The sequence below is a fragment of the Copadichromis virginalis genome, linkage group LG22, assembly GCF_057382275.1.
Source record: "Copadichromis virginalis isolate Kocher_CV1m ecotype Utaka linkage group LG22, C_Virginalis_male_GT1.1, whole genome shotgun sequence".
NCBI classification, from domain to species: Eukaryota; Metazoa; Chordata; class Actinopteri; order Cichliformes; family Cichlidae; genus Copadichromis; species Copadichromis virginalis.
Genome location: NC_140638.1, coordinates 10,846,154 through 10,860,209, shown reverse-complemented (window position 1 = coordinate 10,860,209; position 14,056 = coordinate 10,846,154). Strand labels below are relative to the sequence as shown.

The following is a 14,056-nucleotide window of genomic DNA, read 5'->3' as shown; positions in this document are numbered from 1 at the left end:
TGTAGGCATTTTCAAAGAGTATGGGCGAGAAAAAGGATGGGAGCACAATGCCATCTGAAGATAAAGAATGTTATACTCTTTACTAACAGAGCAACACTGTTATTGTTCTGAATACAGAATGAGCTGATGTCAGACAGACACCTCTACCAACCAATCACCGTCAAGTACTGGGAGACAACCCACGCAGGTGACATTATATAGGTATGGCATGTTAAAACAAAAATAAATATATGCAATAGATAAGTGTCTCAGGCTTTTTGATGTGAATAGTCCATATATCTCAGATTAATAAAATAGTAGAAAATAATTAAATATTTATTTTCATGCTTCAATGTTTCAATCCTTTAAAACAAAGTACATTTGTAGTAGTATCTGACTTGTCATACTTGTCGGCCCAGTCAAGTGTTGACACTTATTTTTGACACTAGATGGTGCCATTGAGCTAAGGAGCAAACAGCCACTCGCAAGATTGAAAACAAAACATTTAAGAAATCAGCCGTTCATGCTGATATAATGATTCTGCAATAAAATGTTCCACTGCACTCAGTTAGCTTTCAAATCCTAATTCAGGCTTTGTGGCAACAACCAGCGACAACAGAGGGAAAGAAAATTCTTCTTACCCTCACTGCTCTTCGTATGGATCCGATGAGGAACCTCCTGGCTGGCTTGGTCTCCTTTTGCTCATCATTTGTGTCTCCGTTGTGCTCTTCTCCCTCATTCTGTTCATTCTCTTGCTGCTCTTCTGGAGGGCTGAACGGGTAAGTAATCTCGATGTCACCCTCATCCAGAGCAATCTTCTCCCCTTTGAAGTTGGGTTTCTCATAAAGCACCCACCTAAAGGATTAAAAAGAAGAAGAAAAAAAGAAAAAGAAAAGAAAGGGCAGTGTAAGGTTACAGCCTGCTGCGTATGACCGTTGTTTCTCCTGATAATATGTTTATGCACTTTTCATAGACATTTACTGTTGCAACATCATTCTGATGTGTCAAAGCAACGAGTATTTCTCATTATTAATGTAGAGATAGTATTTGTTATTACTCTCATTAATGCCAGTGTTGATTTTACCCAACTATACGGCTTTGTTACTAACAAAAAGACTTTTAGAGGCAGGGACATTAAAAACCTGACACTAGTCATTCACTACTTTACAATTTTGCTTTTAATAAACCCAAGGCACAAAACTTTATGGGAATCAGAAGCTAAATGAAATCCTACTACTTTGTTACTTTTTAAGATTGGCTTTTCTTTTACAGCCCTCTCTTTAAATAGAACAACACACACACTTTCTCTTTCTTATAGATGAAATTCTGCATGAACAAGCAATCAAACGCACTGCTAATAATGAAGAATGTCAGGCAGTTTTTCTACCACGGTCTGGTAAATGTTGTGCAACTCCAGCGCTGCTACAGTTACAAGGATTATGTGAAATGTGATCAATAAATATAGCCTAATAAATGAATATTCCTCTCTAAATATGAGTAAAAATAGAAGACACCATAGTAGAAACATGCAAGCAGTGTACAAGTACCTTTAAAATGGACCCATATGCAGTATGCTACCAATAAAATCCCAACACTTGAGCTGCTTGATAAAGGTAATCTCTTTATAAAAGACAGATTTTTTTTAAAGTCAGAGGCTGATGGCCTACAAATGCCACTTACTTTGCATTCTTACATTAGAGTATTAGCTGTGGTTTGGGTAGTGGCGCAGGAAATGGTGTGTGAACTGACAGTATAATCATCTCATTGTAAGAAGCTGAGGAAGCATTAGTCTAGTGTTAGTACAGGCCAGCGCAGCACCAGCAGGGTTACTGCAGGTTCACAGAGCTGGCTGTGTTTGACAAAACATTCCATGTCTGAGGCAGGTGTGTGTTTAAGCTTGTGTTTGGGGTGTGTTAACGATTGAAGGAATTTGCATGCCCACAGCACATCAATAGCAGTCTTGTTTTTATAACGCTACCTGATCACATCCGGAGAGAGTTTTATTTGGAAAAACCGCTGACTTGCTAAACACTTGACATTTAAAAGACAAAACCAAAATTATATATATAGCAAAAGGTTAGAAGCTATTTTAAATACAATTTCCTTAAAGTGAGATATACGTAGTACACTTGACAAAAGGTTTTGCAGCTATAAAATCTGGTGATTAAACAGTTTCTGGTTAGAAAAGAAAAAGAAAAATCTAGTAAATCATGAAAAACTTCTTTACTTATTTCCTTGTGAAAAGCTTTGTGTCACTTAATGCCATTTTTTTCTCTTTTAGATATTAATGCATAACTCTGCAGTGAGTATGTAGTAAGAAAGCGCTACTTTCTGCATTTGGTAAATAAAAGCATTTAAAAGTCCAAAGTCCCAGACACCTGTATTAAGTGTGGCGTGGATAGGGGTTCTTTGTTTCACTGCATGTGGGAGTGCCCACAGGTGAAAGTCTTTTGGGAAAAGGTAATAAATCTGTTAGGCCAAGTTAAAGTGCTAATTTGATATGTATGCTAGACTTGTAGTCAAGACCAGAGGGTTTGGAGGCCTATCTCCACCCACCACCACTTCCCCTGCCAGTGGCGGACTCCCTCAGGTGTCGGTGCGTTGGTGGTTCTTTGTGTCTGGGGGTGGGCGTCCAGGTACACACCGGCTCACTCCTTGGCGGCCGCTTATCGGGGCCTGGAGCCTGGGGCTCGCTCGGGCCACTTCGGAGGTGGGGTGCCCCCGGCCTCTCGGCCTGGGGCTCAGTCACTCAGGCACAGCTGGCTGCCGGTGGAGCTCACGGGCGCGTCACTGCAACTCCCCCTGGCTTCTGCTCCGCGGCTGCTGAGTGAGCCCTCATCTGGGACTCTCCTCAGCTCTTACTGGGACAGTGGCGCGGCTGCCCCTCTGTTGGTCTTCCTTGGTCTCTTGTGTTCTGGGGGCCTCTGGATGTCTGGAGTTTTGATCTCCTCCATACCTGCTTCATACCATAGAGGACAGGGCTGTGGCTCCCCACACTCCCTAGCAGATCGTTACATGGAGAAACCTTTGGAATGCAAGCATGCTGATCCACACAGGTATGCACACAGGTGTACACACGGGTATTCACAGACGCGGACTACAGCTTTCTTGGCTGCTGCCTCAAAGCACATTGTGCGCTGTCTATCTTGCGTGCTGCACAATATCGTTTATTATTTAGTATCTACTGATATCTACTGCTAGCTAGTTTATTGTGATGGTGCTGTTTCTTTTTATTATGTTGCTCTTTGTTGTTTGCCTTCTCTTCTGTTTTTTTTCTCCATACAGGTGACCCAGGTGGGGTTTTTTTTGTTGTTTGTTTTGTTTTTTTTCTTTCTTCCCCCCCTTCTCACCGTCTCTTCTCCCCTTTGGTTTTCTTTCTCTCCCTCTCTTTCTTTCATTCTCTCTCCCTGTCCTATCCCCCAGTCATGTCTGTCCCGTTTGTAGCAACTGAAAATAAAATAAATTCATAATTATAATAAAGGTCAATCAAATGGACCAATATGGCAAGGCCATGATGATCCACTTGGTAAAATAAATCCGCTTGGCATCTTTCTTGGCCTTAAGACAACAATTCTGATGGCTAAAGATCCAAACGGGACAAAAAAAAAAAAAAAAAAAAAAAAAGACCAGAGGGTATCGAGACCAAGACAAGACCAAAACAAAAGTCCGTCGAGACCAAGACCATGTAAAAGTGGTCTTGAGACCAAGGCCGGTCTCGAGACATCCAACTCTAAATGTATGCCTGCCCTCCCCTCCCCCTTTGCTATGGCTTGCTTTATTTGTGTTTCTATTATTATGCCTTTTGTCATTATTTTATTTTATGTTCACTGTATATTATGTAAAACTAGTTAAAACCTAATAAATAAATATGTAAAAAAAAAGAAAAAAGAAAAGTCCAAAGTCCTGTCCTTTTACAAAGTTAAATACATACATGCATGCCTAAAATACAATCAAAAATACAAACGAGACAACAAGTAATATCTGTTACCGACAGCAAGAGGATCCATATGGATTTGTTTTATGGGAGAAGGGGGAAATAAATAAATAAATGCTTCCAGCACTTACCCTCCTCTGATCACCCTGATAGAGATGGTTTCCTGCAGCTCCCAGGGTGTAGCATCAATGACATCACCGTGTACCTCAATCCTTTGGCCGCACATACCCGGTCGGTCAAAAATATACATCTAGCCGGAAGGAAGACAAAATGTTAGCATAAATCATGACTGTACACTTGTAAAATCAGATGTTTTAAGGCTGCAGGTCATATAATCAGATATTAATAATAATAATTATGAATTACGTTGAGTATATAATCAGTGTTAACATTACAGTAGATGTCATTTAATACTACGCAAGCACCTGGGATGAAACTGTAGAAAAGACAGAATTACTGCAGTCTTTATCCTGTGCTGCAGAAGAGTCCTTTATATTGTCAAAGGAAAATAAAGCCAACACTGTTGAATGGCATCATCTCCAGTTTCATATTCAACCTTAACCTTTAGGCGTTTAATACTAAAAGAGTAGAAAGCTGACTATATGGTATTGAGATTACAAACTTCTAGATTCTGTTGATAATCAGGAAATGCAACTATGCAAGAACATTAAAAAGTGGAATAAAATTTTGCACATCACAAGAGAAAATGGAGGTACAGATGTGCATATATTGGTGTATATATGGAATTTATTGAATAACAAAAACCTGCCCAAGTCTAAAGCACAGACATGTTTGGGACATCCAGCTTTAAGGCCCTACAGCATGGGAGAGAACCTAAACCTAAATGGAAGCTCCTCCCCAATTATTAAGAATCATTTGTGGGTAACCTCAGTGAGAAAATCGAAGAGCTCTCCAGCAACAAGCACAAGCAGGTCTGAAATTAACACAAGGCCACAATGGTACAGGCAATAGTGTAGTAGGTATGCACTTTAATTACCAATCAAAGGCAGAAATTCCACAGAAGAGGTTTGGGAGGGTTTTTATTAGCATCTGATAACAATCCTATCGTTTAACCAGACAGTCCGCGTCGTCTACTGCAGAATGGTTATGAAATGATGTGTAGGCTCCTACGTTACCAAGAAAAACAGTTTCGCAACAACAACTTATTCCCCCTCAGGTAAACTAGCAAGGTGTTGTGTACTTAATGGTTAACAGACTGAGATTCACAAGAAAGCTCTGCTTTTAACGCCCAATTTTTAAATTACACTTCAATATGCTAGCTGACATTACTTTTTAGCCACTTTCTAGTTCAAGTTAGTGGCAAAAGTGGCTGTCAGCTTATACACGTTTCTAAAAAGGCACGTGGGTGAAAACAACTCTCACTGAAGAGTGCGGTTTGTGTGGCCAACTCACCTTTCCAGGACGAGGATTAAGCTTTCCATGTTCCTTCTCTTTGGTAAGCTATGGACAAATAGCAAAATTGTAAGGATTAAACGGACATCACAGGACATTATTTTCTTTTACTTTTTTTTTTTTTTAAAGTACTCTTTGGGGGAAAAGAAAACAGCCTTGGTAAGCCACGAGCATGTAAGATTTAGACACGCTATTACGCCCAGGTTCTAAACATGCCACACAATCCAAACAGTGTTACTGTACTGTCACCTTGTTCAACAGGTTCTGAGGAAGTCTGAAAGATGATGTGAGAAGACTTAAGATCCTTCACGACAATTCAAGGACAGCTTTAACAAAGAGGAATACATTCCTCTACTGAACCTTTGACACTTCTGACTTGGAACTACAGCATGAGCTCACATGACAAAGAAAGACATTGCACTGGAAACAAAAATAAATGTGCTGTGCACCCAACAAGTAATTAAATAAATTATTTTTAAAGCTGAATTGGTTTTAGAATGTTTAAAAAGGACAGACTGCAATGTGGTTGAAGCCACAGCAAATTAGAGTTTTCGGTGATACTGGTGTGTGGTGAGGTATCACTTCACTGCTCGTCTGGAAGCTCTGCAGGAAACCGGTTACAAACTAGATCATGTTACTGACCAATGAGTGGCAACAGCTGAAGCTAAGGTTTCAAGAGTCCCTGACCTAATTTAATTCAGAAACATGTTTGTTGTAATAGTAATAATAATAATAATAATAATAATAATAAACAAATTTTAAACATGAATAAATAAAAAAAAAGGATGAAATGTATTCATACTTAAAAAACAAAACAACAAAAAACGTAAAGACAAAATAGTAAAACAAACAAAAACAAACACAGAAGGTAGTAATCCCACTCAAACGTGACTGGGTTTTTTCTGTTCAAGTTTCTGAACCCTTGAGAATTTTCCTTAAATTAATAGCTTTGCATTTTCACAATAAATTATACCCAGTAGTTCATACTGATATCGTACGTTAAAAGGTGACCATTGTCTGCATATCATAATTAATTTGGAGTTTTTGAGTTTTAAGTTAGCAGTAATTGAGAATCACTGATTAAAAACTTTCACTTGCAAAAACCTACTTAAAAAAAGACGACATGTGCAGCTGTGGCATTAAACTAGTGGACCAATTAAAATCCTGATTAAGAAAAAAAAAAAAAGATGGAAATGTAAATTACGATTAGGTTGGCCAACTGTTATTGTGCCTCAGGCTAGTAGCAAGGCCAAATGCTGCACATTCAGTGCAGCACCTGCTTAAATAACAGATGGTTTTTTTTCTGCATGCCCTCTGCACACGTTTCTTTTGTTAACATCACTATAAACCTTAAGCCACAAATCATTCAAAGTCAGAAAGCTACGTCGCCGATGGAGACTGCAGAGTTTACTGCCTTCTTGATGTCCTACAGAAACAAACTCACACAGACACGTTTTACCTTCTGTTCCTTTCCCTCCCTGCAGCCTGGGTACAAGATCTGCTCTCCAATAAAATGAGCTACCACAAATGGAATGTGCAGTTTCAGCAAATCACATATTTAAAAACAAAACAAAAAAGTTTGACCGTGTAATGAAATAACTGACGACTGCAGCAAACAAGAAACTGGGGAAGAGAAGGGATAACGGCTGTCATCTTTTCTTCTCACACAGGTGTCGCCTTATGTGTTCCTGTCATAATTCATCTAATCAAATATCAAGTTTGAAGAAAAAAAAAAAAAAAAAAAAAACCAGGGTGTGGCCATGTCTCTGCAGGAACAGACAGATAGCTGGGATGGGTGGGGAACCCAGCTGAGATCATTTAAAAACAAAATAATAATAATACCACGGCTATTTAAGCAGTTGAAATGACTATAAATATACATCAAAAAAGGGTTCGCAGGATGAAATCTCCTTAATTCTTTGAGAACGTGATAACGAGAAATAACTAGAATACATCAGTGGGTGTAAAACTCTTTTGAAGTAATGCTCGTGTCTTAGACAAATAATCTTTCCCCCACAGTTTGGCTCACATCAACAACTCAGGAAGCACATCAGAAGTCAATATTAGTATCAAACATTGTGTTACACGAGCTTTGATCACTTCAGAGTTCTAATTGGACAAACTTTGTGCCGATATTTGTGTTAGATGCTACAAATGCCACAGGCCTACACTGACATTTCACTCTTCATGTTCTTCCATCGCTTATAGAATTGTTGTGCTTCCTAACTGCAGCTGCTTAAAACCATCCTGCGCTTTGTGTTTCGATGGGGGTGGGAAACAGGATGCGGCAGAATGAACAAGAGAGTGTGTCCCAACATTCAGGCATGAGCTCTGTAGGCATATATACATAAACCAAAGTCTTCACCTACATGCACTTTATCCTGTGACCTTTGGGATCTTCACTGAGAAATAGAATGTTTTTATAATAAATAGGAACATTTATTTCATTTTGAAGGATTGTTTTAACACTGCATGACACTGGAACCACCAGCAGGCCCATCCTTTAATCACTGCTGGTTTTCTATAGAAATTCCATTTTGAAGCTTATTTAAATGGCACGTTTGGCATACAAATGCCAACAAAAGCCACAGATAACTGGATTTGTTGTGTGCACAATAATAAGTCATTAAGCTCACCTATTGTGAGCTGACCTGTTTTGTCATTTCTTACAATGGGAGAAGAATGGATGAGAGTTGCCTGTAAGTAAACACAATCATAGGATTTTCTTACTCATTCTGTTATCAAAGGGATAGTTAACCTTTCACACCTCACCCAACCCTCCACTTAATGCAACTGTTTGCATACTTTGAGCAGCCGCACTCGAAGACTTAGAAATATTCAACGAACGTGTCATCGAATATGTTATTTTTTAATAAAGAGGTCACACTGTACGTTTTCATGTCTAATGTGATCATTTCTTAGCCTGGATTGTTACATTTTTAAATGTCAAATCAACAAAAGCATTCTCACAAATGTAATATTACTCACATAGGCATCGGGGAAGGCTCTGTATTTTGAAAGTAAGTTCCTGTCAGGCTCAGTTGTTTGGCTCTGGAACTGAGACTTTCCATTAACATCGCTGAACAATGAACTGTGGACCCCCACAGCGGCATCACTACTCAGGCTCCTCTGCAGGATGGGAGTGCCCATTGTCCCGCTACCCACACCCATCGCCATCTGAGGGGTCTGGCTAAACATTGATAAAGGAGTGTCTGTGTTGGCGAATGGCCTGTGGAGGTCAATCGAGCCAGTTGGGCTGAGGAGGCGAGTGGGGCTGTTGCTGGCAGGCGGGGAGCCGATGGCCAGAGATGCAGGCCGACTCACATGAGTGTTCAGGTCTTCGGCTACGCTCAGAGAGGAGGATGAGGAATTCATAAGAAAGGAGAGGCGCTCAAAGCGCGATCCACCTGACTCTGTGCCAGCGCCATGGTCACCCATCCCCTTTAATCCCGCAGTCGTGTGATCTTTTAAAGATAAAGTTTCGGGTAGGGAGCTGGTGCGGAACACTGACCGATGGGCTTTTCCGTTTTCTTGTGTCTGAACTGTGGATGACGGCTTGTAGTTACCAAAGAGGACACTGTGATCAAGGCGAGAGCTTGTGGTAGGAGATGGAGGTACTTCATTGCCATTAAGCACTGGAGATTTTAAATCCTCAGACGAGTCAGAGGATTTTCTCATTACAGTACTGTTAAGAGTTGATGCTCTAAAGGGAAAGTTGAGACCTCTTGTTCCAGGGTGTCCATCCTGCAGGTGACATGACACATGCATAGTTATGCTAAGCTCTGAAGCATTCACCTATGAGATCTATGTCTTCAAAACAATGCAATTTCATTTTTGGTGCTGACATATTTGATGAGTTGCATTCAAAAATACTACAATTCCTGAACAAACACATAAGGAGTGTATTATAAATTGCTTATAGCTTTAAAGAACATTTCAATTTTCATGACTTCTACAATAAGCAAAAACATAATCATAAAAACAATATAAATAAAGGTAAATAATGAAACAGCATGAAGATTTTCTAGCTCATGAAATTAATTTTAAGTCTACGATACCTGATTCTGCCTAATCAGTTCCAATGGAGAACGACTGTCTCTTGGGGAAGTCCTCTTCAATCCCAGGTCAGCAGGCAGAGTATACAGTCCATTGAGGGACTCGGCTGGAGCGCCTGTTCCTTCCATCTTTGTTTGGAGACCGCTCACGGAGTCAGGCACGTCAGAAGAGACTGGGCTTGGAGCATCCTCCACAATGGGTGGCAGAGAGGAGGCGAGGCCTGCATTGTTGGTGCGTATGCTCACACTCTTCTGCCTCAGAGAAGGCCCCATGCTCTTTAAAGTATCCACCAGAATTTCCATGTCAAATTGGCTGGTGGAGTCTTCGTCAGGGGAGGCAGGAGGAGTAGAAAGAGTAGTAGCTACAGGGTCAGAGACAGCCTCCACAAGTGTGGCTGTGAACACCCCAGTAAATCGGTATGAGTCGCCGTCCTCTTCCTCCAAACTGTTGTTGTAGCTGGTTTGTTGTGTTGAGGAAAGGCTGGATACAGGGAGCTGTTGTGGCTCCCAGGCTGACTTTACACTCTCTGACCCTCCCTCTCTCCGTCCCAGTGTTTCACCTGCAGCTGCTCCAGGCTCCTCCTGCTCCACTAAGCTCCTCCTCCAGTCATCTGCTGGTGCTTTGACTGGGTTGCTTTCACGGCTCAGGTAAAATTCATTCCTGTCACTCCACCTGTTGCCAAGGGTAATAGGTTCCTCCAGAGAGGGGAGGGAGGGGGAAGAGAAGGAGTCAGTGAAGCGTGTGTATGCTGTAGTGTCAGGCAGAGCCGAGGAAGAGGAAGAGGAGGAGTTACTGGACGAGGTGTCTGATATATTGTAAGTCAGGGAGTCAGAAAAAGTGTAATTCTCTGTTTTACTTGGTTTATACTGACTTACACCCTCAAATCTATTTTTCCATTTATACTCTGAGTCAAGATCCGGTTCATTTGACTCAGTCGAGGTGCTCGTTTTGCTAAAGTCCACTTCATCCTGTCTATTATCAACAGCATCAGCCTCATTAATGAGAGATAGTTTACGAAAACGATGTTTGGCTTCATCCTCTTTGGAGAGAGACGAGGTCTTTATTAACAGTTTGGTACTCAGGCTGCGGTAGCCTGAATTCATTTTGTCAGCCGATTCCTGGCAGTCGTCCGTCTGTTGACTTTCTGAACTTGCTGCGGTGGTCCTTGAAGCTGTCAAAGATCTACACAAATAGCAGAAAGAAAATAAGGTGGTAAGCGTTTCACAGCATACAAAGAGCTCCAAGGCAGAGTCTTCAGGGTGTGGTGGACACACAATGCCAACAATGCAAATTATACAAAGCAATATCGCTTATCTTGACTAGCATGCAACGTCCAAGTTTGCAAAACATGTCACAAATTTTGGTTCCCCATTTTATATCTGCTAAAAAAAGTACTATATAAATGACCCTAAGCAAAATGCATTCAGCTGAGGTATTCAATTGACCTGAATACTTTACAGAATATACCCTGCACCAACAACCTCTTTAGAGCCAGCAAAGTTATCCACATTTCAATATAAACATTAGATAAGAACACTCAAATGTAAGTACTACAAAGCGCTGTGTAGGAACTGAGACAGGCCGTTGATTCAGAGAACAATTCAAACGCCAAAGACGTGTTTAGAAGAATATAAACTTTTTCATACCATTAAAAACGCACAATGTTCATGATAAAATCTTTAAGGAAATTTTGCAATAAAAAATGTATTTTGTTATTTAGTTTCAAATGCTTCTCTGTATTTTTTGTTTTAAACAAGCTTTTGAAAGATTTTTGAAATATTTGCGTTAACTTGTTTTTATGACAGGTGGTCTCATAACTTTGTTAAGCACTGTAGCTCAGGCTCTGCTACTTTAACTTTGGTCAGTTTTCCCTCTTTTTTTTTTTTTTTAATAATTAATTTAAAACTCTTTAAGCTTCCCAAACATTATCCATGTGAAAAGGTCAAATACTGAAGAGTATCCCTTTAAGAAAAGATTTTATACTTAATTATACTTTCACGAAGCAACAGATCTTACCAATTTCTCAAGAATTAAGATTCAGTTAGTGTGGGAAAAGAAATCCTTAATGACTAAATGCATTTACTGTGCATTTCTCCAATTACAGGGTTGTTTCTCTTAGATTTGAGATGTGAGAGTTTTTTTTTTTTTTGTTTGTTTGTTTTAAATCAAAGTTATAAGAATGTATTTTTACCGTTGTCTGTATCCCATGGCTATACCCATCCAAACAGGGCATACTAGTTATGACTAAAAGCACAACTACAACAATTATCAATGTTGTTCAAGGAAACAAAACTAAATATCAAACAGCTTTCATAAGTCGAGCAGTAAATCTGACTTGATCCTCTGTTAGTGACTCATTTGACCTTTGACCACGAGGAGAGGCTCATTTATAAATGGTGTTTACTCTCATGTGCAAATGTTGTTTTTTGCTTTTTTACAGTTTCAGACAAAGTAGTGCATGACTGCAATAGCAGGGATGATTATTTAAAAAGGTCACAAGAATACAGTCACAGCAATACGGTGAATTACTCAACCAATTTGCTCTTCTACAATGTGGGGTGGAGATGGTCTTAAAGGTCAAACTAAATGGTGATTTTAAAATGTTGCAATACTGTTGCAGGTTTCAAGTGTGCATCTATGTGTGCACACATATCCAAAATAATTTACTTGGTGAATTCCCACTACTTAGGCATTCTAGAATTTTAGAAACCCTGAAAGACAACGCTGGGAAATACTGCTGATCCAGTTTTAGTTTAAAAGCTTTGGGAATTGTTTTAGTTTGATGCGGGTCCAGTCACAAAAATTAAGCCAAAACATTAGAGCAAGGCTCACAAATGTCACCACACAGAGCTCATCAACATGTACCAAGAAGCTGATACCGCATGTGTGCTTCTACATAGATGGGGTGTAATTTGTGTAACTTTATAGATGTATTTCTTTTTCTTCCCATATTTTTTTAAACTAGTAAGAATACAGAAATTTAAAATACTTTAATCACATCATGTGAAATATCAGCAGGAAGTAAACAAATGGATTTTACAGTGCAGAGGTAGCAGCAGCAGCTTTACGCAAGGCATGAGAAATGGCAAGTAGTATGCACAGAAGGGACTGTGGAGTGCCAGACCTGCGGTCTTGACAGCTTAAAGCTTGGCTTAAATTAGATGGTGCAACAGGACAGTGATCCCAAGGTGTTGTTACAGTCCAATTAAAGTCCCGACTTCAACCCAACTGAAATGTTGTTGTGGGGGCTTAAGAGAGCTGCACATTAGCTGTGGACCTTTTAGGTGCAGCATTTGTCAGTCTCAAACCTCAATCCTTCAAGCGGGAAGATTTATGGGAAAAAAAGGAATGCTTTTTAACTATTGTTTTGCATAAACACGGAGATTCCTGTCAAGGGGACATAAAGGTTTCTTTAGAAACAAGAGTGTAGAGGATGATAATTATAAAGGTGTCAAGAAAGGTGGCTGAAGAGTCTGGCAGTGATCCTAAACTTCTTCATGCGGGCCTGCAACAATCAGCCACATTTCATCATACACCAAATATCAAAGAACATCACTACCCTCTGTATAATTTCTTGGGAAACCTTATGATCTCTTGACAGGAATGTAGCTTCTTTCAGTAATAAAAATAAATTAAAAATTAAAAAAGTATAAAGTATAAAGTATCGCAGTCTGAAACTGACAAATATCTGCACCCAAAAGGCCTCGACTTTACTCCGAGAGACAGTGCATCTGCGGTAAAAGCCTATAAATGGTGCCCTTGAATGATTGCCAGTTTAAGTCTTGTGCAAACAGATGAACTCGATCTAGCATAATAAAAAACACACACCCAACCTACAGCCAGCTTACATGAGAAGCTGCAAAGGACCAGAGGTGTAACGCCTTCCATATGCTGAAGGCGTTTTTGGTTTTCTGTTCTTGGACTGTCTAAATGATTGAACTACTAAAATTCTCCTCAAGATAAAACTGATAAGCAAGATACTAAAGATAAACTTACGCTTGTATTAGCCTTTGAACTTAAGATAATATCTATTGACTTAATCTAGACTGTCTAAATTTATTCCACTTGTCCAGATTTAAAAACTGTTTTCAGATTGGCATATCAGCATAAGTATAGTATGTTATAGGAAGGCACACACACACCTGAGATGAAATCGCTGAAGACTCTTTATCTAACATGTTCATTTAAACTGAGGAAAGATCACTTCTGTCAGGTCAAGGTGTGGTTTTGCGAGTATGTTCCAGTCATTTACAACAAAGTGAATTCTCCACAAGTTTGACATTCTATGGATGTCTCAACTAAGCTGTCAGATGGTCACATGTGGAAGGAAAACAAAAGGGAAAGGCCAGTGTCATGGTTTAGTTTAAAGACATAAGTAGCTCGACTGGCTTTGGTTATACTCTCACCAGAAACAGTCCTATGGGCCCTCAGTTTTGGACAAAGGTAGGAAAATAATACAGCAGATATCAAAACTGTATTTTTACAGAGAAAATTTTTTTTTCAATAGATAAACTGCATTTCATAAATAGGAGGTCCCTAAGAGTCATCACAAGTGGAAATGCACGTCTCACCCGACTTCAATACACAGAAAGAATGCACGACAGGTGGGGCTGGCTAAATGCCTTGCTCATCTTTCACACCTCTTCATCAGAAACCTGTTGTTATTTTAAGTGC

General features: G+C 39.8%; 1 protein-coding gene across 1 annotated transcript in view; it reads right to left on the bottom strand.

The window, feature by feature from the left end:
- The window catches only part of crybg2 (crystallin beta-gamma domain containing 2), a 37,232-nt gene that overhangs the window by 6,435 nt on the left and 16,741 nt on the right, over nucleotides 1-14,056 (bottom strand). Inside the window, exons 5-9 of the mRNA XM_085446182.1 lie at nucleotides 9,385-10,564; nucleotides 8,315-9,070; nucleotides 5,327-5,374; nucleotides 4,045-4,163; nucleotides 621-834 (exon numbers count right to left, since the gene is read on the bottom strand). Of these exons, the coding sequence (XP_085302308.1) occupies nucleotides 621-834; nucleotides 4,045-4,163; nucleotides 5,327-5,374; nucleotides 8,315-9,070; nucleotides 9,385-10,564 (2,317 nt within the window). The remainder of the gene's footprint in view (nucleotides 1-620; nucleotides 835-4,044; nucleotides 4,164-5,326; nucleotides 5,375-8,314; nucleotides 9,071-9,384; nucleotides 10,565-14,056) is intronic.